This window comes from Erythrolamprus reginae, chromosome 3 (genome assembly GCF_031021105.1).
Source record: "Erythrolamprus reginae isolate rEryReg1 chromosome 3, rEryReg1.hap1, whole genome shotgun sequence".
Lineage (NCBI taxonomy): Eukaryota > Metazoa > Chordata > Lepidosauria > Squamata > Dipsadidae > Erythrolamprus > Erythrolamprus reginae.
The window spans coordinates 189,793,850-189,821,145 of record NC_091952.1 but is presented as its reverse complement, the minus strand read 5'-3'; the positions used below and the strand labels follow the sequence as shown (position 1 = coordinate 189,821,145).

General features: G+C 36.5%; 1 protein-coding gene across 3 annotated transcripts; it reads right to left on the bottom strand.

The window, feature by feature from the left end:
* Positions 1–739: 739 nt before the first annotated feature.
* Positions 740–24,025, bottom strand: FBXO15 (F-box protein 15). Of its 3 annotated transcripts, none has more exons than XM_070747451.1 (10): positions 23,716–24,025; positions 20,341–20,448; positions 17,707–17,811; positions 16,410–16,655; positions 11,244–11,453; positions 10,058–10,187; positions 7,398–7,477; positions 5,112–5,257; positions 1,901–2,025; positions 740–1,344 (listed from the first exon to the last, which is right to left on the bottom strand). In XM_070747451.1, the coding sequence occupies exons 1-10, from the start codon at positions 24,012–24,014 to the stop codon at positions 1,075–1,077; spliced, it is 1,719 nt and encodes a 572-aa protein (XP_070603552.1). In that variant the 5' UTR covers positions 24,015–24,025; the 3' UTR covers positions 740–1,074. The 3 variants fall into 3 exon arrangements, with proteins under 3 accessions (XP_070603552.1, XP_070603553.1, XP_070603554.1); XM_070747452.1 differs by lacking the exon at positions 23,716–24,025 and adding an exon at positions 23,524–23,672; XM_070747453.1 differs by lacking the exon at positions 23,716–24,025 and adding an exon at positions 23,537–23,672.
* Between the last annotated feature and the right edge of the window lie 3,271 nt (positions 24,026–27,296).

The window sequence follows — 27,296 nt, the reverse complement described above, 5'->3', positions numbered from 1 at the left end:
AACACAAAGCTACATCACTGACTCATACACAATGCTGAAGCAGCTGGACTTCATACAAAATACCCCCTGGAACAAGCAGGAACCTCACAGAGTGACAGAAGCTCAAAAAACAACTATCACACTTTATACAAAAATAACACAAAGCTATATCACTGACTCACACACAATGCAGAAGCAGCTGGACTTCATACAAAATAGCCCCTAGAACAAGCAGGAACCTCACAAAGTCACAGTTTCAGCAAATAGGTAGTTTTTAAAAATGCTTTAAAAAGTTATTTTAAAAAGATTCCCATGATCCCCTCTCAGCTGATTATTAAAGAGCTGGCAGTGGATTTTTTTTACTTTTTTAAGCATTGTTTTATTACCAACTTTTGCGGAATAGGTAGTAAAAATGCTTTTTAAAAAGTAAAAAAAGATTAATCAGCTGTGACAATCAGTTGTGCTGCGTGATCGTTGAAAACTTTTTTCATTATTTCTTAAAAGCATTTTTACTACTGTTTCAGAGGACCGGAAGTATTTGTTACCAACAGTTTGGGCAAACCAGCCAGAATTGGTAGCATTTCACCCCTGCTATAAATCCAGCAAATGAATGTCATGGAAGAAAAAATTATATCCCTCCCTCTATACATAATATAACTCGAAGTGTATTATATTTTGCTTCACAACCTTCTATAGGTATTATTTTCCAAATAAAATTTTCATTTTCTAAATTGTGTGCTATAAGGAAAAAATGGAAGAGTTGGTATTGGCTATTTTATTCAGCAACTAATTTTAAACTATAAATGAATAAATCAGTATACACAGGTTGATACATAGGAATACTTGGTTTATATAAACAGTCATATTAATTCACCTCATATGGCTTAAAAATCTAGAAACTTTTGCTAACAATGTTTTTAATGCAATGTGGAATTTTCTCAAACAATAACTTAGAGAGAATATGATTTATTTTACAAATATAAATAAAGAAACTATAGGACTATCCCTCAAATAAAATATTTTCTTTTTTGTCAAATACAACAATAATTTTAAAAGGACTTATTCTTAGGGAAATCAGTAGTGATAAAAAAAAATTCAGTAATTTGTGCCAAAACAGCTATTAACTTTCTGGGTACTCAAATAAATGACTAGATTAACTATAAGGTACTCATTTGTTTCTTCTATCCATATTAATTCCATGTACACTTTTCCAGTTGAATCCTTATAATTCATACAATAACAAGGTCCCAAAAAGTGATAAAGAGAAGATGTTTTGGCTGATAATTTCGTGTCTACTGGAACACTAATACACCAAAATGGTTTTTGTGAATCATCCAGAACAGTCAGATCCATAATGAAACAACTCTATAATACAGAAGAAATAAAGAAAATCAGTATTTGTGTCTATCATTTCCATTCCAATGGAGAATAAAAAATCATTTCCATAAAATACTCCTTTAGCAGGTGTAGAAAATAATGAAAAAATATCATATTAGCTTTAAAAATATTTGAAAACAAAATTACAAGGAATAAGACAAATATATTTTTGTTTTATAATTATAATTCTTGATTATAAAAGACAGTTAAAATGTGAGTCTTTTATTCTAGATTAATAAGAAATACCATTTTTTTTAAAAAGTAACCATTACATTAGTATTCTTGAAAATCCATTAAATTTGTTTGCATAATCTATTTGGAATCTATTCTGTATCAGAAAAACTGCATTCAAAATAACTGTATATAGAGGATTGTTGTTTATTTTAAGGTAATTTTACAGAACTATAACTTTTATATATTGTGTGTGCTGCATTTATTTATTTTCAATAACAGACTAATACTGTTTTATAAAGTACAGAATATAGTTTTATACAGTTTTATAAGCAGAATAAACCATTTCCATAATTTAGTAATTGCAAATTACCTTGATAATGCCTTCAAATGCATCTGTTCTCCAAGACAATCCAATATTTCCATCAAGAGGAAGATGTTGAGCTTTCTTTTTGTAACAGATTACTGAAAGCCTGAGATAACCATTTTTAATGTAGTCTGAAATTAAAAAATAATTATGTTATGTCATGGCCAATAATATGTTGAAAGAATATGTCAATTATTTATGTCTTTTTTCTGTAAGATTTATGCTACCTGTAATTAATGAGGAATATTTCCTAGGTTACAGTCATGGTCCATTGGAAAATGGAATAAACAGAGATTACAATACAGTGGTACCTCTATCTACGAACGCCTCTACTTACAAACATTTCTAGATAAGTACCAGGTGTTCAAGATTTTTTTGCCTCTTCTCAAGAACCATTTTCCACTTACGAATCAGAGTCTCTAAAACTATAACCGGAAAAGGCAGGGAGAAGCCTCCGTGGGGCCTCTAGGAATCTCCTAGGAGGAAACAGGGCTGGAAAAGATGGGGAGAAGCTTCTGTGGGGCCTCTCAATGAAGTTCCTGGGAGGAAACAGGGCCTCCCCCCTCCCTGTGGTTTCCCAAATTGCACACATTATTTGTTTTTACATTGATTCCTATGGGAAAAATTGCTTCTTCTTAAAAACTTTTCTACTTAAGAACCCAGTCATGGAATGAATTAAGTTCGTAAGTAGAGATACCACTGTACTATCAAAGGCAGTAATAGTTTTGTTACATTAGTATTTTATGACTTAATGACTAGCACTATATACTGCCATATTCTATTATACAACTTAACATGCTTAGGCTTCTTTGGCTACCAAACTGGTTTTTTTTAAATTCCATTTCATTTTAATTGCAGTATTCTCAATTATTTGCTAGGGTTTTTTTATACTACCTGTCTTTTGTGACACCTATTGTAAGCAAATGTTTCTGGAGAACAAATTTTACAAGAAATACCAATAATCAAACACAGATTGTGGCCCAAAATACCTTTTGTTTGATTTTCAGCAGAGGAAGCATCTTACAGATGAGAAATAATAGACAAACATAAATGACTAGCCAACTGTGAGCTGCTAGAATTTTGTTAAAAGGAATACATAATAAAATCAAAAACTAAAGCAGAATATAATTACTAATGGTTTTGTTATTTATAGTTATTGGAAAGATTTAAGATGGAGAGCAGTTTATGGTTTTGAACAGTGTAGGATCGATTTTGAAATAGAAATGTTCAAATGAAGAGCATCTACTGATATAAACCTACTGAAATTTAAAACAGAAGAACAAGTGAAAAAATGTATGACAAAGAGGGTTAAGATTTTTGGTTATAATATACAGATTGAAAAGTTAAAATGTGTGGCAGAAACAACTGAAATTTGCACTTGATTGAAGTGCATTTTAAATTTTAAAGAGAATTTTTGTAAAATGATGTATCATTGATATATATAACCAAAGAAACTGTCTAAAATATATAAATGCACTTCATTTTTTTCTTGGAAATATGAACAAGAAGGGGCTCCCTGTTTGGTAAAAATGTAAAAGCTAGAAAATTTTGGATTCAAATACATACACTGATTCAGAGCATTTTAAAGAATATACAATTAGGACTAGGGGTCTGTATTTTAGAATTGATAAACAAACAAGAGGAAAAAGTCATAGCATTCTGTTTTTGCATATGGCAATGATGGTGAACTTTTTGGCACCAAGTACACAAACTAGACCGCATGCACGCAGATGCACTACATCGGAATATCAGAAACCCAATCACCAGGTGACCAGTGTACACGCACACACTGGACACTTGGACGTCAGGTTTCTGGTGCTCCAACACACAAAGACCAGCTGGCCAGTGCGCATGCGCATGCCAGAAACCAGAAGAGCAGCTAGCGAGTGCGCAAGTGCCCACAGAGAGGGCTCTGTGTACCACCTCTAGCACGCATGCCATAGATTCGTCATCACGGGTATATGAGAACTGCAGTGATTGTTGTATGCAAAGAGACGGAAAGATTCAGAACTACTCACAATGGAGGAATGGTTGGTGAAGATGGAACTTAATGAAAAGGTCAGCTTGACTTCTTTGATTAGAGAAAATATACTTTCTACATTTATTGTTGACTGAAAAACCCTTATGGGGTTTTGGCATAAAATAGACAAAAGTGAATTTACTATTTATGATTTTATTATATAAATATAGAACAAATAAAATCATGCTGTAACCTCAGAGTAAGGGGTTAATTTATTATTTTACTTAAAACTGCTGTAAACAAGATCAGAAGCTACTTCTTTGTATATTTTATTTTATTTTCTACTTATGTGGCTTTGTTCCTTTCTTGCATTTTTAGCTTTGATTTTTCTTCTTATTCTTCTTATTAAGTTTGTATCAGCTTTTCTTATTTTTTTAAATACATATAAAAGAAATGCCATTAATCAATTTCAATGTAAATACATATTCTTTTTTGTGCTCTTCTACTGTAGCTACTCAACGCTTTAAGTGAATTTGGTGAGCAATTATATTGAAGGTTATTTATTGATCTATCTATCTATCTATCTATCTATCTATCTATTTATTTATTTATTTATTGGATTTGTATGCCGCCCCTCTCCGTAGACTCGGGGCGGCTAACAACAATAATAAAAACAGCATGTAAATCCAATATTAAAACAACTAAAAAACCCTTATTGTAAAACTAATCATACATACAAACAAACAGACTTATAGAAGTCAAAGTGAATGGTAATAATCTTTATTCAAAAATGTTTTTATAAATAAAGATTTAGGCTTATACCATCACAGCTGGCTGTAATGGAAATAATAAAATTCTTCAAAATTAGTGCTAAATTGTGCTAAACATTTTGTATTTTCTTCTTCCTCATTTTCTTACATGCCATGTCTTTCTAGTTTCATCTCAGAATAAAGAAAATCTATAAGCCAGTTAAATATTTCGACTGAAATTTTAATTTAATTTATTTGACTTAATGCCAACCAATCCCAGGGCACTCAGGGCAGCTACAATTAAATAGAGAAACACACTTTTTTATTGGTTCACTGTAGATATTCTGTTCTATACTGAAAAATATAAACAATGAAAATTATTTATAAAAAATACTGCATCTTTGCAGTAATAAGACTTGAGATTGCATGCTTATTCCGTTAAAATTATAGTTTAAAAGCACACACACACCCCAAAGAAACATTAGGAAGTCTGCAGTTCAAGCAATACCTTTTTTACAAAACAAACTGCGAAATGTACTACATATATAATTATTTCCTCTACTCTGTAAGTCAATATGCAGCTGATAGCCATGCAGGCCATATTCAGGATCGATATCATCTGGGATAGCCTTAATAGGGGCTCCATAATGTCTCCTGAAAAAAATAGATGGAGAAGATTGCATGCATAGGGTATATAATGACTAAACAAAATGTTAAATCATGAACTGCACATAGGGAGAAGAGTTTTCACTCCAATTTCTTTGAACCAGTTTCAGCTGTCAAATATTTAAATTTATATTGGGTTATAATCTAAGTATTCTTTAGGAATTAAACTACTAATTTAAATATATAAAAATGGATCTCCTTGTGGGATTTCAAATGTTTAATTGAAATTGTAAATGTGTTACTGTTTATACAATCTTGTCCCATGATATGGTTGTGTAAACAGATTGTATAATTTTTTTATAAAATACTTTTGTGTTTATTGACAATTGTTAAAACTGTTATGTGGCAGGTTTGAATCTCAAAGTCTTAGATCACTTCAGTTCTTTGCCTATTTTATGGTTCCACCAGATATTTCAGGCGAATGGTATTTCTTGAAGATATTCCAATCCTTGTTGCTACTTTGTCATGCTGTTTATGTCAGTCGGTGTCATCTTCTCGCAGCAGCTAACCAGGTGATGCACTGTTTCTTCATCTTCTTTGCAGAAGAAGCATTTGCTACCTGTCTTCTCAATTCTGGCTTTGTAGGCATTTGTTCTCAATGATTGAACTTGTGCACCCAGAATTAGACCCTCTGCCTCTTTTTCAACTATCCTGCTCTTAGGCATTGTCACATCATCTAGTTCAAGAATGTCAAACTGGCAGCCTGTGGGCCAGGTATGTCATGCACAAGCCATGCCCACCACAGCTCCACAAAGGGAAAAAAACATCACAAAACGTCATGTGAAGGCAATGGAACACCGTGAGTTTGACACTAAATTTGCTTTGCCTGATAGTTTTTTAATGTACTCACCATGTAATATTTTGTATTGCCATGAATCCATCTCTCCAATAGTCAGTAAGCCTTCCTGTTATATTAGTGCCTATACATCTTCTTCACTGTCCTTCAGATATTCTTTCAATATCTATATATATTTTTTCCTTCTTCAACTACCTTCTATATTTGGAACATTTCTATTTCCCTTGGTAAGTAGAGTCTGTCAACATTGCTATATGGATGAGGAGCATGATTCATTGTCATTATTTTTCTTATCTTCCTATCCAGAACTTTTAGTTCTGCTTGAACCCAGTCAATATTCTACCTGCATATCTAATGACTGGAATTGCCCAGATGCTAATTGCCTTAATGATATTACTCTATGAACTTTAAAATATTCACATTCATGATGTATTCGTTTCTAATCTTAATTTCAATGCACAAAGTCATCTTAAAGAATGCCCAGGTATTTCTAGCTATTGTCTTCATCCAGACACTTCATGCTATTTCTGGGCTTATCGATTCTTTTAGTTTTCACAAACTCTATTGCTATTTGTATTTTTGATTATGTTTTTCCATAAACCTTCAAATCATCCATGTAAAGGGAGTGGATAGCCTGATAGACGTTTCTGATGCTTGATATCTATGAATCAACTTATTGAGTGTTGTTGACAGAAGAATCTGTGCAATAACAATCAATAGCAGTGATAGTAAGACTCTGAAAGATTGCTTCATTGGTATTAACTGCTTCCAGTTGATCATCATTGACTAGAAACTGTCTATTACTATGCCATTGATTGTTATTAAGAAGTTGTATCTAATTTTGCTTACCACAACATAGGATGACTTCACAAGTTACGTTAGCATCAGCTAAACAATGTTATTTGTTGTCCCACAACATATGCATATAGATATACACCCAGAAAGGAATAAAAGAAAAAAATGTTTGTCAAAAGAGTAGCATAGCTGCTCCAGATTAACACAATCTGAGAAAACCAAGTGGGATCTTAACCTAGTTTTTTTATATTACTATAAAAATACTTTAGGACATTGTTTTACATTTAGATACACTATAGACCTCTTCCTGGGAGAATTACTCTCATAATATTCCTTTCTACAAATGTACCACTCTGCTTCTTTAATTTTCTCCAGCCATCAGTACCCAAGGGGAGAAGTATTATGCTCTACAAGCACTTCAAAAAGTGATATTGTTAAAACAAATTATACTTTTCTTAAAACACATCTTTCTTTTCAGTTTTGAGGAGGAGCTCAGATATGAGCATCTCTGTTAAAACAACGAAAATCAGTACTTACAGTGTAGCAGAACCAAAAGTGCTTCTTTCAATGAGCTGGTGGTAATGAAGACTTGCCATAACAAAAGCAATCTCACCTTTCTACAAAATAATTACAAATAACATACCTTTCAAGATTAAAGTATTTACCTTTCTGAAAGATCTTAAAATAAGAGTTTACAGAGACTACATCATCTTTTTTAATAATCAGACATAAAGTGCCAAAAATAAGCTATTTTAGTCTAAGTTATTTCATATATAATCATATTACACTTGAACCTGGAGTGTAATGAGATTAGGAAAAGTGAGGCTCTGTTGCTCAGAGTTTTCAAAAGGATTCAATGAAATTTTCAGCAATATAGAATATATGTATTATCAGTTGAAACAGGTACTTTTGAACTACCGGTACTTATCTGTATAAATTATTTAAGTTGTTGTTTGGAACTGCAAGAACTCCTTTTCCAGAAATTACCTTTTCCACATTTTAGTCAGAGATGCTAATTCATCTTCCTGAATGCAGTTAGGGGCAGATATCATGGTTGTGATGGGAATGAATGAATGGACTAAACTTTTCCATAAATTAAATTAGTTAGCATTAGCAATAGCATTTAGACTTATTTACCACTTCACAGTGCTTTTCAGCCTTCTCTAAGTGGTTTGTAGAGAGTAAGCATATTGCCCCCAACAATCTGGGTCTTCATTTTACCGACCTTGGAAGGATGGAAGGCTGAGTCAACCTTGAGCCTACTGAGATTCAATCTGCCAAACTGCTGGCAACGGTGACCAGCAGAAGTAGCTTGCAGTACTGCACTCTAATAATTGCACCATCAAGGCTTTTTATAAGGCATATGTCATATAGTTCAGAGACTATTCAAAACAAGCGATTGAACAACAAGATAATGACATGGAGAATTTACTTAACAGAGGGCATTCTTTGTCAAGTGGACCAGGTGAAATTGAAGCCTTATTTGAAAAGAAACCATCACAAAAACAACATATATGATAGAAAAAAACCATACTCTTTCTAATGAAATAAAAATGAAGATGATTGAAGGTGAGAAAACAGAGAGTGATAGGAAAAAAGTGCTCTTTCTAACGAAGCTCTGTTTCATCACCTCCAATCATCTTCATTTTTACTTCATTGTTTTTGTGATGTTTTCTTTTCAAATAAAGCTGCAAAAATCAGTCAAATGGACACCTGGTCCACTTGACAAAGAATGGCCCTAATGATATTCCTTACGCTGATATAAAATCTTACTAGAAATCCAAAATTTTGAGAAGCACTAATATAATTTGATTGTATCACTATCTCAAAGTTCACAATTATTTGAACCAGACCTTTTTATCACTAAATCCCTCCTGACTCTGGTATTTTATATAAAATGCCATTTTTTTATTTTGGTGGAACCACCGCAGAAATACAAATTATAGCAAATCAAAGCTGAAAAGTAACATATGAGAATCAGAGCTTTGTGGATACCTACATCTGAAATTTGAAGAAATGAAAAGAGGCTGAAAAATAAAAGTAACATAGAAGCAGGAATATTCAATCAAGAAATAACTATCTCCAGAATGGAAGTTTACTTGGATGTAAACTAGAGTTTCTCAGGATTCTGATGCAGTTCAAATCTCACCAGGCTGAAGGTTGACTCAGCCTTTCATTCTTCAGAGATGGGTAAAATGAGGACCCAAACCATTGGGGGCAATATGCTGACTCTGTAAACCACTTAGAGAGGGTTGTAAACAATGATGGGCTCCTATGGGTACGGTCAGGTACGCAGTATCGGTAGCAAAATTTTAGTCAGGTACACAGTATTGGTAGCAAAATTTTGATTTTTTTTTTTCTTTTTTCCCTTCTGGGCTCTGGGTATGTTTCCTATCACAGTAAATGAGGTTGAATGTGTATAATTTTAGAAGAGCTGTGCATGCCTATATGTACATACACTTTATATAGTAGATAATCAGGAGTGGGCTACAGCCCGGACGGGGGGGGAACACATTGGGGTAGTGAAAATGGAGCTCCACCCCAGAACACCCAATTTGCACTGAAACAAAATGCATAAGCCACACCCACAGTGTGGTAGTAAAAAGTTTGGTAGCCCATCGCTGCTTGTAAAGCACTGTAAAATGGTACAGAAGTCTAAGTGCTATTGCTATTCTGATCAATCCGCAGTAATCCCAATATTCATTTTACAGCATTCCTATACCATACCAATTATAGCATTGCCTCAGAAACATCACAAAATAGGAATCCAATAAACGTATGGCAATAGCATCCCTAAAAGGTATGTCCAAAGACCATCAAATTGATTTTACTTTTCTTCTATACGTTAACAGAAATTGTATTTGTGATAAGACACAGAGAAGGTAATGTCCAGACTCTTACCCCTTTAGCTTCATTCAAGGAGAGATACACAGCACGGCTCCCTTACTACATAAACAAGTCTACAAATATACAGTATATATAATCTTCCAAGGAATAAGGTGATAACAAATCATTGCTAATCAGCAAAATTAAGTAGTCTTATGGTAACTAAAAAATAGAACAAGTCAGCAAATATTAGCAAAAATAGTTCTGTCACACAGCATTAGCTATATTAATATACCATTTTAATTGCTGTGGATAAGCAATAAAACAAATATTTCCCCCAAAAAAGTTGTATATTAAAAAAACAATCTTACCTTCCAAAGACCCAACATGAACCCTTGTTCAAAATGGTAGAGTTCAACAAGTGCATCACAACCAATCATTTTTGCATTTTCAGTCATCTTATTCAACTTGTATTCAGAAACTAAAGAACGTTGCCATGGGCTTTAATAATAATAATAATTTATTAGATTTGTATGCCGCCCCTCTTCGAAGGATATTAAGGATATTAAGTTAGTTAAACACAAAATGCCCAGTTAGTATTTGAGGTTCAACATTTCAACTTTTTAATGTGTAATTACTAGCAATAACATAAACTAAAAGCAGTTGCAAGTCCATTGATTTTCAATTACTTTATAAGACCAACACTTTATTTATTTATAATAAATTTATTTCTTTACATCCCATTCCCATCTTCATACCATTCAAGGTGACATACATAGCATTCTCTCTCTTTCCATTTTCTGACACAACAATCTTAGGTGATATATTGGGCTGAGAGAGAGTAACTGAAGCTGAGGATAAACTGGAACTATTCTCCTTACTGTTAATCCAACCTTCCCCAATTCCCACCCTCTTGAGAGCTTTTTCTTACAGGACTATTAGGGAATGGAAATCAATTTTCTTATAATTTAAGATGAACACTGTCTATCACATCTGTATAAATAGTGTGTCTCAATAGTACACTGTCTCTATAGTAAGAGAGAAAACATACATAATCAATAGAAAATAGTATTTGTAGCTCAGGGTTCAACTATGGTATGGAGTCTTTGGTGCTCCCTGAGCTTAGCTTTTTCTTGCAGATGTTTCATTATCTAATTAGGTAACTTCATCAGGGCCAGAAGGCCTTCTAATGCTGATGATATTACAGGTAATGAAAAGTCTTCAAAAAAACTCAGACAGCATAAAGGACCGCCAAACATACAGAAATTGATCATTAATAATACTTCCTTAGACATAGAAGGAATCATCATATTTCTGCCATATGAAGCTGCAAATGTGTACCTTTTTGCTTCCCCATTTTCTGCCCTAACTAAAAATAGCAATCATAATATCAAAGTCTGAAATAGCATTCTGCTGATTTCCAATCTGATCACTTTCAATACTTTCACCACTGTGCTGTTCATAATAGTGAAAATGCATCTACAGCATATTACCCTAATAAATTAAAATTATACTGACAAAGATACAACTCAAGGAGGAACTTTTAAATTAACTTACCCATTACTATTATGCATTTTATCCTCACCCAAAAGTACTGGGGTCACTCCAAATAATTGCAAAGTTGACAAGGTATGTAAGGGAGGCCATTTATTATTATACCAATATACTGTAACAGATGTTTCATTAAAAGAAATGTCAGCCTGATCCATTTCATGTTCCTTTCCGTTTTGCTCCTTTAATAAGATTACCCATTTCAAAGCAGAGATTCTGTGATTGGAAAGGAAAAATAAGTGTTGAAGGCTTTACAGCATCCCTTTAATAAGGGATATATTATATCCTAGTCTCCCTTAATTTTCAAATTCAGCAAAAAACATGTGAGATATATATATATATATATACACACACACATATATATATATATTTTCGTAAATTTTCACGGGTATATGTATGTAGATTGTTCTGAGTTCGGGTTTTGCCCTATGTAATATTTTGCATGTTTATGCGACGTTTCGGCGAAATCACATTCACCATCATCAGGCTGAAGTTTCCAAGCTTCGTGCTGTTGTAAAATTGAATGTTTGCAACTGTCATTTCTTCCTAGTATATAGTGTGGGGGTGGAGATTTGGTTTGAATGTAGCAAATAGATTGGGTGATTATGTTTCAGTGATCTGATTGGTTGGTGTAATCATAATTATTAGAAGGATTGACATGGTGATTTTTATGAAGTGTTTTTTGTTTAAGGCTGGTTTCCAAATTTCAAATTTCAAAATTCATAATTATTAGAAGGATTGACATGGTGATTTTTATGAAGTGTTTTTTGTTTAAGGCTGATTTCCAAATTTCAAAATTCCACCAACCAATCAGATCACTGAAACATAATCACCCAATCTATTTTCTACATTCAAACCAAATCTCCACCCCCACACTATATACTAGGAAGAAATGACAGTTGCAAACATTCCATTTTACAACAGCACGAAGCTTAGAAACTTCAGCCTGATTATGGTGAATGTGATTTCGCCGAAACGTCGCATAAACATGCAAAATATTACACAGGGCAAAACCCGAACTCAGAACAATCTACATACATATACCCGTGAAAATTTACGAAAACAAATATCTTACCTCTACGGGGAGGACACTTTCCTACTGACTAGGACCTATGAAAAACTTGAAGTCAGAAAAGCCTCCATCTTATGTGATCTCACATTCCTACGCAACTGCAGGGACAAAAGAATAATTCCCAAATACTTCCAACTAAAATTCCACCCAAAAACCCCAACCATTGAGAGGATCCTAAAAAGAACTGAATTAGCCCTAATCAGAAATGAACTCCACAAAAAAAGATTCATACTTGATGAAATCAACAAAAGTCTACTCTCTCTTCACCTTAAAATCAGCAACCAATTACACCCTATACTCTGGGATAAATTCAAACAAATATCAATCTGGAGAGCAGAAACAGAAACCCAATATAAGACAGACACACATAATAAAAAACTCCAAAAACTAGAAATACAGCAGAAACCCAGCCCTCCACAACAACTTATGACCAAAACAGTACATAACATATCAGACAGGATACTCACCACTACAGAAACCAATATTCTTTCAAAAGGATTCAATTTTGCAATAACCCCAAAACGTATACCAACTGAAAACATCATATGTGGAATTGAAACAAATCTAAACAAAATAAACCCAGATGCAGCCAACAAAATCAGACTTAAAGTCACTAATATTCTCTGCTCTAGTAAACCTCCTAAAAGCAACATACAAAAGGAGGAAAGAGATGCACTTATCAATTTGAAGAAAGACCATCATATAACCATCCTCCCAGCCGACAAAGGAAACTCCACAATAGTGATGAATACAGCAGACTACAAAGAAAAAATGACAACTCTACTACAAAACCCAGCCTACAAACTCCTAAGCACAGATCCTACCACCTACCTAGAAAAAACTACCAAATCCAAAATCAAGGCCTCTCCCATCAGCGAAGAAATCCAGCAAAAAACCATCCCCAGAGAAAAATCTTCCATATATCCAAAACTCTATGGCCTTCCAAAAATACACAAGGAAGGAATACCTCTCAGACCAATAGTCAGTTCTATAGGCTCCCCTCTACAAAACCTTGCCAAATTTTTAGCCAAATACCTTCAACCATATACAGAAACTATTACCTCATATGTTCAAAATTCATTCCACTTTATACAAATAATCAAAAAACAAAACCTACAACCCGATGACCTACTTGTAAGTTTTGATGTCGTGTCCCTTTTCACACAAATACCTATTAAAGAAGCCTTGACAGCTATCCAGGACAAACACAAACCCCCCAAATATATCCTAGACCTTACCAACCACTGCCTGACCAATACATACTTCATCTATAATGAACAAAGATATAAACAGATAGAGGGAGCCCCCATGGGATCACCTCTTTCACCGGTCATCGCCAACCTCTATATGGAATATTTAGAAAATAATGCATTAGAGCAATCCAAATACAAACCTAAACTTTGGCTGAGGTATGTTGATGATACCTTTGTAATTTGGCCACATGGTAAGGAAAAACTAGACAATTTCCTCACACATCTTAACAGCCTACACCCCAAAATACAGTTTACTATGGAAACAGAAATCAATGATCAACTTCCCTTTCTAGATGTACTGGTCTATAAAAAACCCAATGGCAGCCTAGGACACACTATCTACCAAAAGAAAACCCATACCAACCGTTATCTAAATGCACACTCACACCACCACCCCGCACAAATCACCTCAGTGGCCAAAACTCTCATCACCAGAACCAAACGCTTAGCTGACCATGAGCACTTAAAAACTGAATTGAACAAACTCAAAGATGTATTAATTTCTAATGGATTCGAAGAGAAAACAATCACAAACCTAATCAAAAAAGAGACACCCCCCAAAAAACAAGATCAAGAACAGGACAATGGTACCACCATCCTCCCTTACATCAAGGGCACCACAGACAAAATTAGTAAAATTCTGCACAAACATAACATCAAAACTTCATTTTGCACCAACCAAAAAATATCTAATATCCTAAGGAGCCCCAAAGATAAAATCCAATTGGAATACCAAGGAATCTATGAAATCCCTTGCAAAACATGTGCAGCCACATACATTGGACAAACCAACCGAAGAGTAAGTGCACGCCTTGCAGAACATGTGAATGCAGTTAAAAAAGAAGAAAAGACTTCCTCCCTTGTCCAGCACATTAAAAAAAGAGGGCACGAAATTGACTTTGAAAAAACTAAATTACTTCACAAAACAGAGAATTTATATAGAAGAATTGCTCTAGAAGCCATAGAAATTGAGAGGAGCCCCCTTTGCATAAATAAAAGAGATGACACGTCCCGCCTACCAGAAATTTGGAAACCAGCCTTAAACAAAAAAAACACTTCATAAAAATCACCATGTTAATCCTTCTAATAATTATGAATTTGGAATTTTGAAATTTGGAAACCAGCCTTAAACAAAAAACACTTCATAAAAGTCACCATGTCAATCCTTCTAATAATTATGAATTTGGAATTTGGAAATTTGGAAACCAGCCTTAAACAAAAAACACTTCATAAAAGTCACCATGTCAATCCTTCTAATAATTATGAATTTGGAATTTGGAAATTTGGAAACCAGCCTTAAACAAAAAACACTTCATAAAAATCACCATGTCAATCCTTCTAATAATTATGATTACACCAACCAATCAGATCACTGAAACATAATCACCCAATCTATTTGCTACATTCAAATCAAATCTCCACCCCCACACTATATACTAGGAAGAAATGACAGTTGCAAACATTCCATTTTACAACAGAACGAAGCTTGGAAACTGTTCCCGACCATTGCGAACAGGCTAATTTGCGATTTTTGAACCCGGAAGTCAAAACACCATCTGCGCATGCGTGCCCTTTTTTTCTATGGGCACGCATGCGTAGATGGCGCCGGGCAGATCAGCTGCTGGGCGGCTTCCTTAGGTCTTCCCCCTCTTGGCGGGCATCAGCGAGGAGTTTCCCCACCGCCCACGCAAACTCCTCGCTGCTGCCGCTTTGCTCGGGCCGCTTCCCAGCTGAGTACTCAGCTGGGAAGCGGCCCGAGCGAACGGCTTGTCCGCAGTCTGCCTGCCCGCGCGCCCGCGCGCCGTTCTCCCACCCACGCCGTTCGCTCGGGCCGCTTCCCAGCTGAGTCCTCAGCTGGGAAGCGCCCCGAGCGAACGGCTTGTCCGCAGCCTGCCCACGCCGTTCGCTCCCCCTCTTGCTGGCGGGAGGGCGAGAAGCCCTCCCCAGCACCCGCTCGCCCGCCCTTCGCCCGGCCACCCGCCGTTCACTCGCTGCTCACCTGGGTTCGGGGGGGGTGCTGGCAAGCCGCCCATGCCAGCGGCAACGTTTTAAAACAGCCGTGCGGCTTTCCAATGAGTCCCGAAGACAAACGCGGAAGTTTGACGTTTGTCTTCGGGACTCATTGGAAAGCCGCGCGGCTGTTTTAAAACGTCGCCGCCGGCATGGGCGGCTTCCTAGCAGCCCCCCAAACCCGGGTTGGGGGTCCGGGGGGGTGCTGGCAAGCCGCCCATGCCGGCGGCGACGTTTTAAAACAGGAACCCCAATCTTCGGCTCCTCGCTAGCGCTGCGGGAGTAAAAACATCATCTGCGCATGCGCAGGTGGTGTTTTTACTTCCGCAGCGCTACGTCGCGAAAACCCGATCATTGCTAGGGGTCCTGGAACGGAACCCTCACAATGATCGGGGGATCACTGTATAGATAGATAGATAGATAGATAGATAGATAGATAGATAGATAGATAGATAGATAGATAGATAGATAGATAGATATTTGTTTTCGTAGATTTTCACGGGTATATGTATGTAGATTGTTCTGAGTTTGGGTTTTGCCCCGTGTAATATTTTGAGTGTCTATGCGAAGATATATATATATATCTCCAGATAGATAGATAGACAGACAGACAGACAGACAGACAGTTTCCCCACCAATATAGGCTCTCTTCAACAAGATTTACCTATATCTCACCAACTATATTATTCAACTTTATGAATTTGTACTTCCGATCTTACAACTAAATATTAACCAGAAATAAAGAACTTCCCCTAATTAACATAAAATTGTAAGTAAAATATAAAGCTATTAATGTAACCTTTTTATTAAAAATCTTATTTTATTAACACTTCTTACTTGATAGCTTCTTTGGTTTTAAGTGGAAGACCAGTGTAAGTGTTTATTGGCTTAAGAAGCTGAGTTACACTGGATCTTTGAGCACCTATTTTTTTCATGAAGTACTCTCTTTTCCAGCATCTTGACTTGGAATCTTCCACTTCCGGAAAACTCAGAGATATGCAGTCTTTTTCCTGGACAGATTTAGTTCTCCATACTTTTCTTTTAGGTAGAAAAGACTTAGAGTATATTTTGAACCAGATAACACTATTGAAAATACACATACAAATAAAAATACAATGACAGTTGTAAAAATCATTAGGTAATAACACTTAAAAAATAATCCAATATTTAGATATGCATTCCAGAGACAAATTACTAACAGGATTCAATCATATATTTCAATTTAATGTAGGAAGATCTCATTTAAGGCTGTAGGTGGGACAAATCCAATGGTATGCTGGAACTGGCTTACACCTACATATAAGAGCCAATTCCAACTTTCTAGAATTTTATAAACTTACTGATAGCAGAGGTTAGACTATCTAGCATTCTAATAACCTGTCCTATGGCTAACAAGGTTACAATAATAAGCCAGTTTAGCTAAATTAATAATCTATTTAATTCTTAAACACTTATCATTATGCCACTTTAGAAATCGATGTTTTAATTAAACCAATGGCAATAATTTCACTAATAACAATGAGCCAGCACTATTACAATAGCCAATTTCATAATTTCAACTTCTTATTTAGATTTTTTAGTTAGTGCTGAAAAATTAAATACAATTGCTGAAAGATGTTATATTACCTAATCAATTTTTATCCTATCATTTTTCTAGCAAAAAAAAATCAATATAGGAAGTTGTTCTTCATACTTTAAAAATAAATACTACAAATCTACAAAAACTTGCCTTAGTGAAAATAAGATGTTACTGATCATCAAAAAATTAATATCATGGTGCTTATTAATATAAATTGTTTGTCAAAAGACTAGCAATATATATATATATAATAACTATAGAACCTCATATGTATATGTTGTTGTATTTATTTACAGTAACATCTTTAATCAAAATGGATCTCACTGCAGTGAATGTGAAAGAATATATACCTTAAGACATTACCCAATCAATTTGTCTCATATAAACATTAGAAAACATGATTGGATAATGTCTTGAACTATGTTTTCTTCTTCATCCACTGCACTGAAGCAGTGAAATCCTTTCTTATTCCCTGCTACATATTTAAAAGATTTTTATCGTTTACATTATACTGGCTACTATGTAATAGTAATAATGATCCATGCTACTCCTTACTTGTCATTGGACAGATCATAAAAAAGCTTGTTCACACAGCCAATATACAGTAGAGATGCAGCATCTAAGTATGATAATATTTTCAGAAGTATTTCTGATGGCATGCTGCAGAAATGAACATGAGAAAACAATATAGTAATTTCAGTAAAAATAACAGCCAGTAACATGTGTTTGAAGGAATGAAATTTACAAATAAAGTTGAAGATTCATATTACAACTTTATTAAATAAAACTAAACATCTCAAAAGCCACTAAGTCACCACAAAGGTAAACTGAAGAAAATAATTCTTCAAAGCACAGAAAATTTCTTATGCTCACAATATAAATTAAAATATGTAATTTGAATTAGGGCCTTTCTTTCGTTGTGGTAGATTATATCAACAAAGGCTTTTTCCCAAGGTTATTTATTGATAATTTTAACAATGATTGTAATAAATGAAAATAGTTGGTAGGAACCTTGGGAAACACTGCATATGAGATTTGACTAAATTTCATTATACCTATATAATGCATTATACAAACAGGTACAGTATTCTGTACTTCTGGCTAATAGCCAAGATGTTTCCTTCAAATATCTCAACCAAAAATCAAATTTCTTATGCTATTAAAGAAGTCTAAAGCCATGCATTTTGAAATTATTCTGAAAAATCGCTGTAATTGTATGCTATATAAAAAGTATAATGTAATTTCCCATTTTCTACCAAATAATGATCCTAAAATAAAGAATATTCTAATTCTACCTCCTATATTATTATTTATATTACCGTATTTTTTGGAGTATAAGATGCATCTTTGTTTTGGAAGAGGAAAACAAGGAAAAAAGGATTCTGCCTCCCAGCAATTTGCCAAACAGCAAACAGCACAGATGATATACAGTTTGCTGTGTATTTCTGTGCATGTGTGCCTGACCCTTAGAAATAGCAAAGAATTCGAGAAATGTGCATTATTGCAGTATATTAATGCCAGAATGTTTTCTTAAATGTAGTCACACTAACTCCTCCCAATTATTTAAATAGATCTACTCCAAACATGACTAAGTCAGGGTTTAACTCAGCTGCCTTATCTTAATATCAAACAGGACACTGCTACATTTCAGATTATACTTGTACAGATGTTTAAAACTGATGTGGCTTTCTGGAAGTATACATTATTCTCAATTATTTAAAAGAAGATACAGGTGAAACTTGAAACATTTGAGTATCGTGTAAAAGTTCATTTACAGTATTTCAGTAATGCAAGTTAAAAAATGAAACTAATATATAAGAGACTCATTACATGCAAAGCAAGATATTTTAAGCCGTGATTTGTTATAATTATGATGATTATGGGATACATTCAGTGTATAAGGCACACCAAAGTTTTCACCCTCTTTTGGGGGGTAAAAAGGTAAGTCTTATGCTCTAAGAAATCCAGTTTATCCTATCAATTACAATTTGGCTTTTTCCTTTGGATTGAATCAGTATTGTTTATGGGACCAGTTCTCAGTTTAAATCATCTACAATCATTCAAAATTCATTGAAATAGAATCTTCTACTTGAAAAAAAAGGTAAAATGTACTTTTGGTTAAAGAGTAAACTAAAGACAAAAGAAACTAAAGATAAATTATAGCAGTGATGGCGAACCTATGAGTGGGTGCCACACTTGGCACGGGGAGCCATATTTGCTGACACATGAGCCGCTGCCCTACCTCAGCTCAAATGTGCATGTGTATGCTGGCCAGCTGATTTTTGTCTCACACAGAGGCTCTAGGAGGGCATTTTTGATTTCCAGAAAGCCTCCAGGGGGATGGGGGAGGGAGGAAGCCTTTGGAGCCTGGAGAGAGCGAAATACGAGCCTACTGGGCTCAACAGAAGTTGTGAAACAGGCTACTTCTGGCCTCCAGAGGGTGGGGAAAACTGTTTTTGCCCTTCCCAGGCATTGAATTATGGGTGCAGGCACTCGTGCAAGCGTGATAGTATGTGCCCATGCTCTTCAGCACCTGAGGAAAAAAAGGTTCACCCTCACTGCTGTATAGTAAATATCAACAGTTATTGATGAATCAATGCCTTAAAAACTGATGAAATAAAAATACTGATGCTGCATTCGACCTTTTCCTTCATCTATGATAGACTTTACACATTGCACTAATCATAAAGCTTTGTTTAGTTTTGACTTTGTACACAACTTGTTCGTAAGACTCATTTTACCACATTATGTGCCATATATAATGGCGCAGCAGGTAGAGTGCTGTACTGCAGGCCACTGAAGCTGACTGTAGATCTGTAGGTCAGCGGTTCAAATCTCATCACCGGCTCAAGGTTGACTCATCCTTCCATCCTTCCGAGGTGGGTAAAATGAGGACCCGGATTGTGCGGGCAATATGCTGGCTCTGTTAAAAAGTGCTATTGCTAACATGTTGTAAGCCGCCCTGAGTCTAAGGAGAAGGGCGGCATTAAAAAATTGAATAAATAAATAAATTTAATTCAATCAGCATGGTTTAGTAGTACTGTATGTACAACCAGCTCATCAAGGTTATGATAATTATATCTTGATTTACTTTTATGTGAGAATATAACCAATGAGATTTACATATCTGAGTGAATATTTTTCAGTTACTGAAAAAAGTAAAAAGTTTAAAGTAAAAATGTATCTTACCTGTCAAAACGTATTATAGATTTTGACTTATTTGTCTTCCTAAATTGCCAACTGCATATCTCTTTCCTTGTCGAAACCTGCATTATTGATGGGTATTCTAACTCAGCACTAGAAAAACAAACAAATACTTAATCTTATAATTATTCTGACTCAAGTACTTTACGAATATTTACTATGCTTTTAAAAAATATTGGTAGGCCACTGCACATTTATTTTTCAACAGGAACCCTCTTCCTTATGCCAATAGTCCTCAGAGAGGGGCGGCATACAAATCTAATAAATAATAATAATAAATAAATAACCTAGTCAAGCTTTTTCTATAGAATTATAAATGGTGGATCATTGCTAGTTCTCTGTGTTACATTACTGTACTATTAAAAGTGAATAAAGGAAAAACCAAGAGAACACACAGTAGCAATCCCTTATACAGAACATTATTCATTTAAGAACACAGAGTGTATAAAACTAGAGACTTATTATGCTAGGCAATAACATGTTTATTAAATTAATATGCCACTCATTTCGCTATTAAGCAAATCTGGGTAACAATATAATGTATTGTTATATAATAATTTATTATTCAAGAATGTATCCTTAATTTTCTAAACATCAATTTTCTCTCAAGTAAACCAGATGGGAAATATAACCCAGCTAATTCTGCTCATTTCCATTCTCTCCTTTTACTAACCTTTTTACTAATCATATTGAGGTATTTTATTTTTATTTTTCCTTGTTTATTTTATTTTTCCATTATTTTACTTTTTGCTTTGTTTAAACTACCTTTTTATTTCTGTTTTTATGGATGTGAACCACCTAAACTAGCCCCTTGGCAGAACAGGCAAACAAATTTAATAATTTAATAATAATAACTCCTTCACTGCAAAAACTACACATCGAGACTACACATCTCGATCAGGGCAAATCAATAGATGCAATTTACACTGACTTCTGTAAAGCCTTCAATTCAGTGGTTCATGACAAACTACTTCTAAAACTCAAATCCCAGAGCAGTGAAGGCAAACCTATGGCACAGGTGCTACAAGTGACACACGGAGCCATACCTGCTGGCACACAGTTGCCCAAGCTCAACTCCAACAAGAGTCTGCAGAGAGGGGCGGCATACAAATCTAATAAATAATAATAATAATAATAATAATAATAATAATTATTATTATTATTATTATTATTATTATTATTATTATTATTAGTGTGCCAGCCAGCTGACTTTTGGCTTGCACAGAGGCTCTGCAAAGGTGTTTTTGGCTTCCAGAGAGCCTCCAGGGGATGGGGAAGGGCATTTTTACCCTCCCCTGGCTCCAGAGAAACCTTTGGAGCCTGGGGAGGGTGAAACATGAGCCTACTGGGTCCACCAAAAGTTGGAAAACAGTCCATTTCTGGCCTCCAGAAGGCCTCCTGGGGGGCGGGGGACGCTGTTTTTACCCTCCGCAGGCATTGAATTATCAGTGTGGGCATTCGCACATGCACAATAGTGCATGCCCATGCTCTTTTGGAACCCGAGGGAAAAAAGATTTGCCATCACTGTCCTAGAGCATCTCAGGATCCCTCCATAGATGAATAACTACATTCCTAACAAACAAACAACAAGTTGTCAAAATAGGCAGCGCCATATCTAATCCTGTTCCGGTTAACAGCAAACTACCCCAAGGCAGCATACCTGGACCAACACTCTCTATACTTTATATAAATGACCTTTGAAATCACAAGCAACTACGTTCTCTTCTCCGATGATGTAAAACTTTTCAACACTACCGATAACACAGCTACTCTCCAAAAAGACCTTGACTTTGTGTCTGAATGGTCAAACATCTGACAACTCCAAATCTCATTCCAAAAATGCTCTGTCCTACACATTGGCAAAAAGAATCAGAACACCAAATATAAGCTGAATAAACAAGACCTTACAGACAACCCTCACTCCATTAAAGACCTTGGAATACTCATATCAAATGACCTAAGTGGCAAAGCCACTGCAACAACATTCCTAGGTATATCCTAGGTAGCTTCTGCTCCAGTAATCTCATACTACTCACCAGAGCAAGCAAAACTTTTGCCAGACCAATCCTTGAATACAGCTCATCTGTCTGGAACCCACAGCGCATTTCGGACATAAACACTCTAGAAAATGTCCAGAGATACTTTACTAGAAGAGCCCTCCACTTCTCCACTCGCAACAGTATACCCTACACAACTAGACTTACAATCCTAGTTTAGAAAGCTTAGAACTACGTCACCTTAAACATGACCTAAGCATAGCCAATTAAATCATCTGCTATGTCCTTTCTGTCAATGACTACTTCAGCTTCAACCACAACAATACATGAGCACACAACAGATACAAACTTAAAGTAGACTGCTCCAAACTCGAATGCAGGATATACGACTTTAGTAACCGAGTAGTTGATGCACGGAACTCACTTTCTGACTCTGTAGTATCATCACCTAACACCCAAAACTTTACCCTTAGACTATCCACTGTTAACCTCTCCTGATTCCGAAGAGGTCAGTAAGGGATGTGCATAAGTGCACCAGCGTGCCTTCCGTCCCGTCCTAATGCTTCTATTACTAGTATCATGTATATAAACAAGTCTACGGAGAGGGGCGACATACAAATCTAATAAATTAGTAGTAGTAGTAGTAGTAGTAGTAGTAGTAGTAGTAGTATTTATTATTATTATTATATTGTTGTTGTTGTATCTTTGTATACTACTAATACGTACTATTAATAAAATAAAATAAACCATAACTCTAAGTGCTATTGCTAATACATGTTGCAAACCCATGTACACTATGCCACACACTAAATAAATGTGGAATATTTTTCTTCTCCAAAAGTATACAGTATTCAGCCCTTATTTTCCTGATGTTTCAAGGGAAAATAAAGACCTAAAACAGTTTTATTCCCATAAGATTTTGGATCTAGCTGACTCCTTATGGGGAGTTATATAATGAATGTATCTTTAGTTCCAGAAGTAGTTTCTGCCTCCAAGACGGATTCAGGCTATATAGTTAATATATATTTAGAGGCCAATCTTGGGACAACCATAGTTTAAGTTTCTGGCATTTCTTATACCCTTACATAACCAATATAGGAAGAAAGCCATGAATGATTAAGTTCTCCTCAGGGACGCCAAGAATTAAGGTGGCACTCTTTGATTAACCGACCCGTTTCTCCTACCGGTAGAGACTGTGTAAGTCTCTTCACACAGGCAACACGAAAGGTGGGCAAATTCGCGACGCCTGCGGGCGGGAGTTAAAGAGCAACGGCGGGCAGCCTAAAAGTTGTTCCGCGGTTAAGCCCGCCTCTTCAACTCGACTTGGCCCGCCATCCCTCAGAGGAAGCCAATTCGGGGTTACCTATCTCCAGCTGAGGAGCTGACCGCCAGGCACCTATCTCCGGCGGGGAGGATAAAGAGTGTCGGCGGCGGTGAGGCGCCAATCCCTTGCCGAGTCAGGGCGGCAATAGATGAACTCAAGAAACCTAAGCTGTGCTGCCTCAGAATCCAACCGCGTCCGGTTGCCATAGAGACGGGCCTCTCGAAGATAAGCTTTTGGAAGGCAATGGATCGAAAGCGCTCTAGCTTCCTCTTGAGCGGGAATCCCAAAGCCCAAACTTTGCCTGGAAACGCTCGCTTTCCCGGCTTGCTTTTGGCCATGTGGACAAGGGGCGTGGCGAGCAGGCCGAATGGGAAAGGAGCACACGTGATTTTCTTTATTAAATTATTTAATAAATAATATATTACTATACCTTCTTTTCTATTATTTCTTAGATATATTTTACTATGAGTATCTCCTCTATAACCTTCATCATGTATTTTATTATGTGTATATAGATATATACCCACTAAAACCCTCATTGTGTATTGGACAAAATAAATAAAATAAAATAAAAAATTTCTAAGCTGCCCCCACTCGCTCTCCCGATTTGACGTTTGATGCCGAGGGTTTGCAGCCGCTGAAGCAAGAGTGCTTCTAGCAGATGTTTTGTTTGTTTATTTGTTTGGGGGGGGATCAGTAGGATCAGTGGATCGTTTTTTAAAAACAGGTAGTCCACAACTTACCAGTTACAACAATTCTTTTAGTTACCCTTCAAAGTTGCAAGGCCACTGGAAAAAAAAGTCATTTGAATAGAGTAGAATAGAATAGAATTCTTTATTGGCCAAGTGTGATTGGACACACAAAGAATTTGTCTTGGTGCATATGCTCTCAGTGTACATAAAAGAAAAAGATACATTTGTCAAGAATCATGTGATACAACAATGATTGCCATAGGGGTCAAATAAGCAATGAAGAAACAATATTAATAAAAATCTTAGGATACACCCAACAAGTTACAGTCATACAGTCAGTCCTAAGTGGGAGGAAAAGGATGATAGGAATGATGAGAAAAAACTAGTACAAATAGAAGTGCAAACTTAGTAAAAAGTTGACAGTGTTGAGGGAATTATTTGTTTAGTAGAATGATGGCATTCGGGAAAAACTGTTCTTATGTCTAGATTAGATTAGATTTATTGGATTTATATGCCGCCCCTCTCTGCAGACTCGGGGCAGCTCACAACAATGGTGAAGAACAGTACATAGTAACAAATCTAATATTTAAACATCTAGATTACAGTTTTAGATTAAAAAGTCCAAAAAGAAAACCCCAATATATAAAAAACAACGCACAATGGAATCATACACAGAAAACTACATGTGCAAGGGGGAGATGTTTCAATTCCCCCATGCCTGACGGCAGAGGTGGGTTTTAAGAAGTTTACGAAAGGCAAGGAGGGTGGGGGCAATCCTGATCTCTGGGGGGAGCTGGAGCCACCACAGAGAAGGCTCTTCCCCTGGGTCCCGCCAGACGGCATTGTTTAGTCGACGGGACCCGGAGAAGGCCAACTCTGTGGGACCTAACTAGTCACTGGATTCTAGTTGTCTTGGTGACTGTTTTTCACGGTGTACCACCTTTGTGGCATCCCCATGCTCCTGTGATTATTTATTTATTTATTTATTTATTTATTTATTTATTTATTTATTATATTTGTCATACAAGTATATATAATTATAGTTTATATTAACATAACAAAGTATAAAGAAGTGATAAAAAGGATAATAGGGCAGAAGGACTGGGATGGTAGGCACAATAGTGCCAAGATGCTGGTTCATACTAAGGAGTGGTACTGTGTTCCAAGGTCATGTGATAAGCCAGGTTTTCTGTTATTTTGTAAGCTGCCCAGAGTCCAATTGGAGTTGGGCAGCATTTAAATGTTACAAACAAACAACTACTTCAGCTTCAACCACAACAACACACAAGCACACAACAGATACAAACTTAAAGTAAACCGCTCTAAACTCAACTGCAGGAAATACGATTTTAGTAACCAAGTAGTTGATGCATGGAACTCACCACCAGACTCTGTAGTATCATCACCTAATTCCCAAAACTTTACCCTTAGACTATCCACTGTTGACCTCTCCTGATTCCTAAGAGGTCAGTAAGGGGCGTGCATAAGTGCACCAGAGTGCCTTCCGTCCCCTGTCCTAATGTTTCTCTTTTACTAGTATCATGTACAGTATATTATATCTCTGTATACCACCAATACATACTTGACAAAACAAATTAAATAAATAAACGGGTTACTAATTTATCAACTGCAGTGATTCACTTAACAACTGGCAGGGAAGGTCATAAAATGGGGCAAAACTCACTGAAGAAATGTTTCACTTAACAACATAATTTTTGAGTTTATTTGGCATCCTAAGTCAAGGACTACCTGTACTGTGATGTTCTTCATGGCTCCTCAAATATTTATTTGCTAACCCTATATGGGTATGCCTATCCCAACCGTGAAATGTATATGCCTATGAGGCAAACCTATGGCATGCATGCCACATGTGGCACATGGAGCCATATCATGTGTGTGTTGTCCAGCTGATTTTCAGCCTTCTGGAGGGTGGGAGAAGGCATTTTCATCCTCCTCAGGCTTTAGGAAAGACTCTGGAGCCTGTGGATAGCAAAAAAAACAGGCCCAACTGGCCTACCGGAAGCTCATTGGGCTCTTTTATTGCCATACACAGGCTCCAGAAACTTCTGAAGCCTGGGGAAGGCAAAAAATAGACCATTGGGCCTACTGGACAGTGAGACCTGTGTGCATGCATGGTGGGGCAGCTTGTGGGGGGATATGCACACATGCATGGGGGAGGGCATTGTATTATGGTTTTGGGGGCATACCCTTTTGACACCTTAGCAAAAAAAGGTTTGCCATCACTGGTATATGCCCTGGCCTCGCAGCATCTTGAGGAGTACCCCAAGTCCTCCACTAAGAAAGTGGCTTTCCGTTCATCCCAAATCTCTGAAAGATACAGTCTTTCTCTTGGCCTTCCTCCCCACTGCTGAGTTGAAAGCTAAGTTCAATTTGTCCTGAAGCTGGCAGAAATTATACTAGTATAAAATGTACTTCCTGGGTGCTGATGCCCACTTCTTGCCTCTGTTCCCAGTCATTGACTTCATGGTAGTGAGCAGCAAAGTTGAACAGATTTTATATATCTTGAATCTGTCCTTAATTGGAATACAGTGTTCCCTCGATTTTCACGGGGGTTGCGTTCCAAGACCGCCCGTAAAAGTGGAATTTTCGCGAAATAGCGGTGCGGAAGTAAAAACACCATTTTTGGCTATGGACAGCCAAAAACTACCCCCACGCACGCTTTTTCAAGGCAGCACAAGGAGCCGGGCTTGAAGTTGGGGGCGGGGAGCGATGAAAGTGCGGAGGCCGGCAAAGATTGTTTTGAATGTCGGCTGCCCCCGCCCCCCCCCCCCCAGCGCCTCCGGCCCCCTCACCGCTACCGCCCGCCCGCCCGATCCACCCCTCTCACCGGCTTTCTTGGGACACGTGTCCTCCTGCAGCAGCGCTGGCGGCTACGGCTTCTCATCCTCCTCATTCGGCCGGTAGCCG

Coding starts and splice junctions, on each gene's coding strand:
- FBXO15 (XM_070747451.1), bottom strand. CDS start 24,014: ATGGCCAAAAGCAAGCCGGGAAAGCGAGCGTTTCCAGGCAAAGTTTGG. Junction 16,656..17,706: donor TATGATCTGTCCAATGACAA/GTAAGGAGTAGC, acceptor TATTTTCAATAG/TGTTATCTGGTTCAAAATAT. Junction 7,478..10,057: donor TCATGTTGGGTCTTTGGAAG/GTAAGATTGTTT, acceptor ATTATTTTGTAG/AAAGGTGAGATTGCTTTTGT.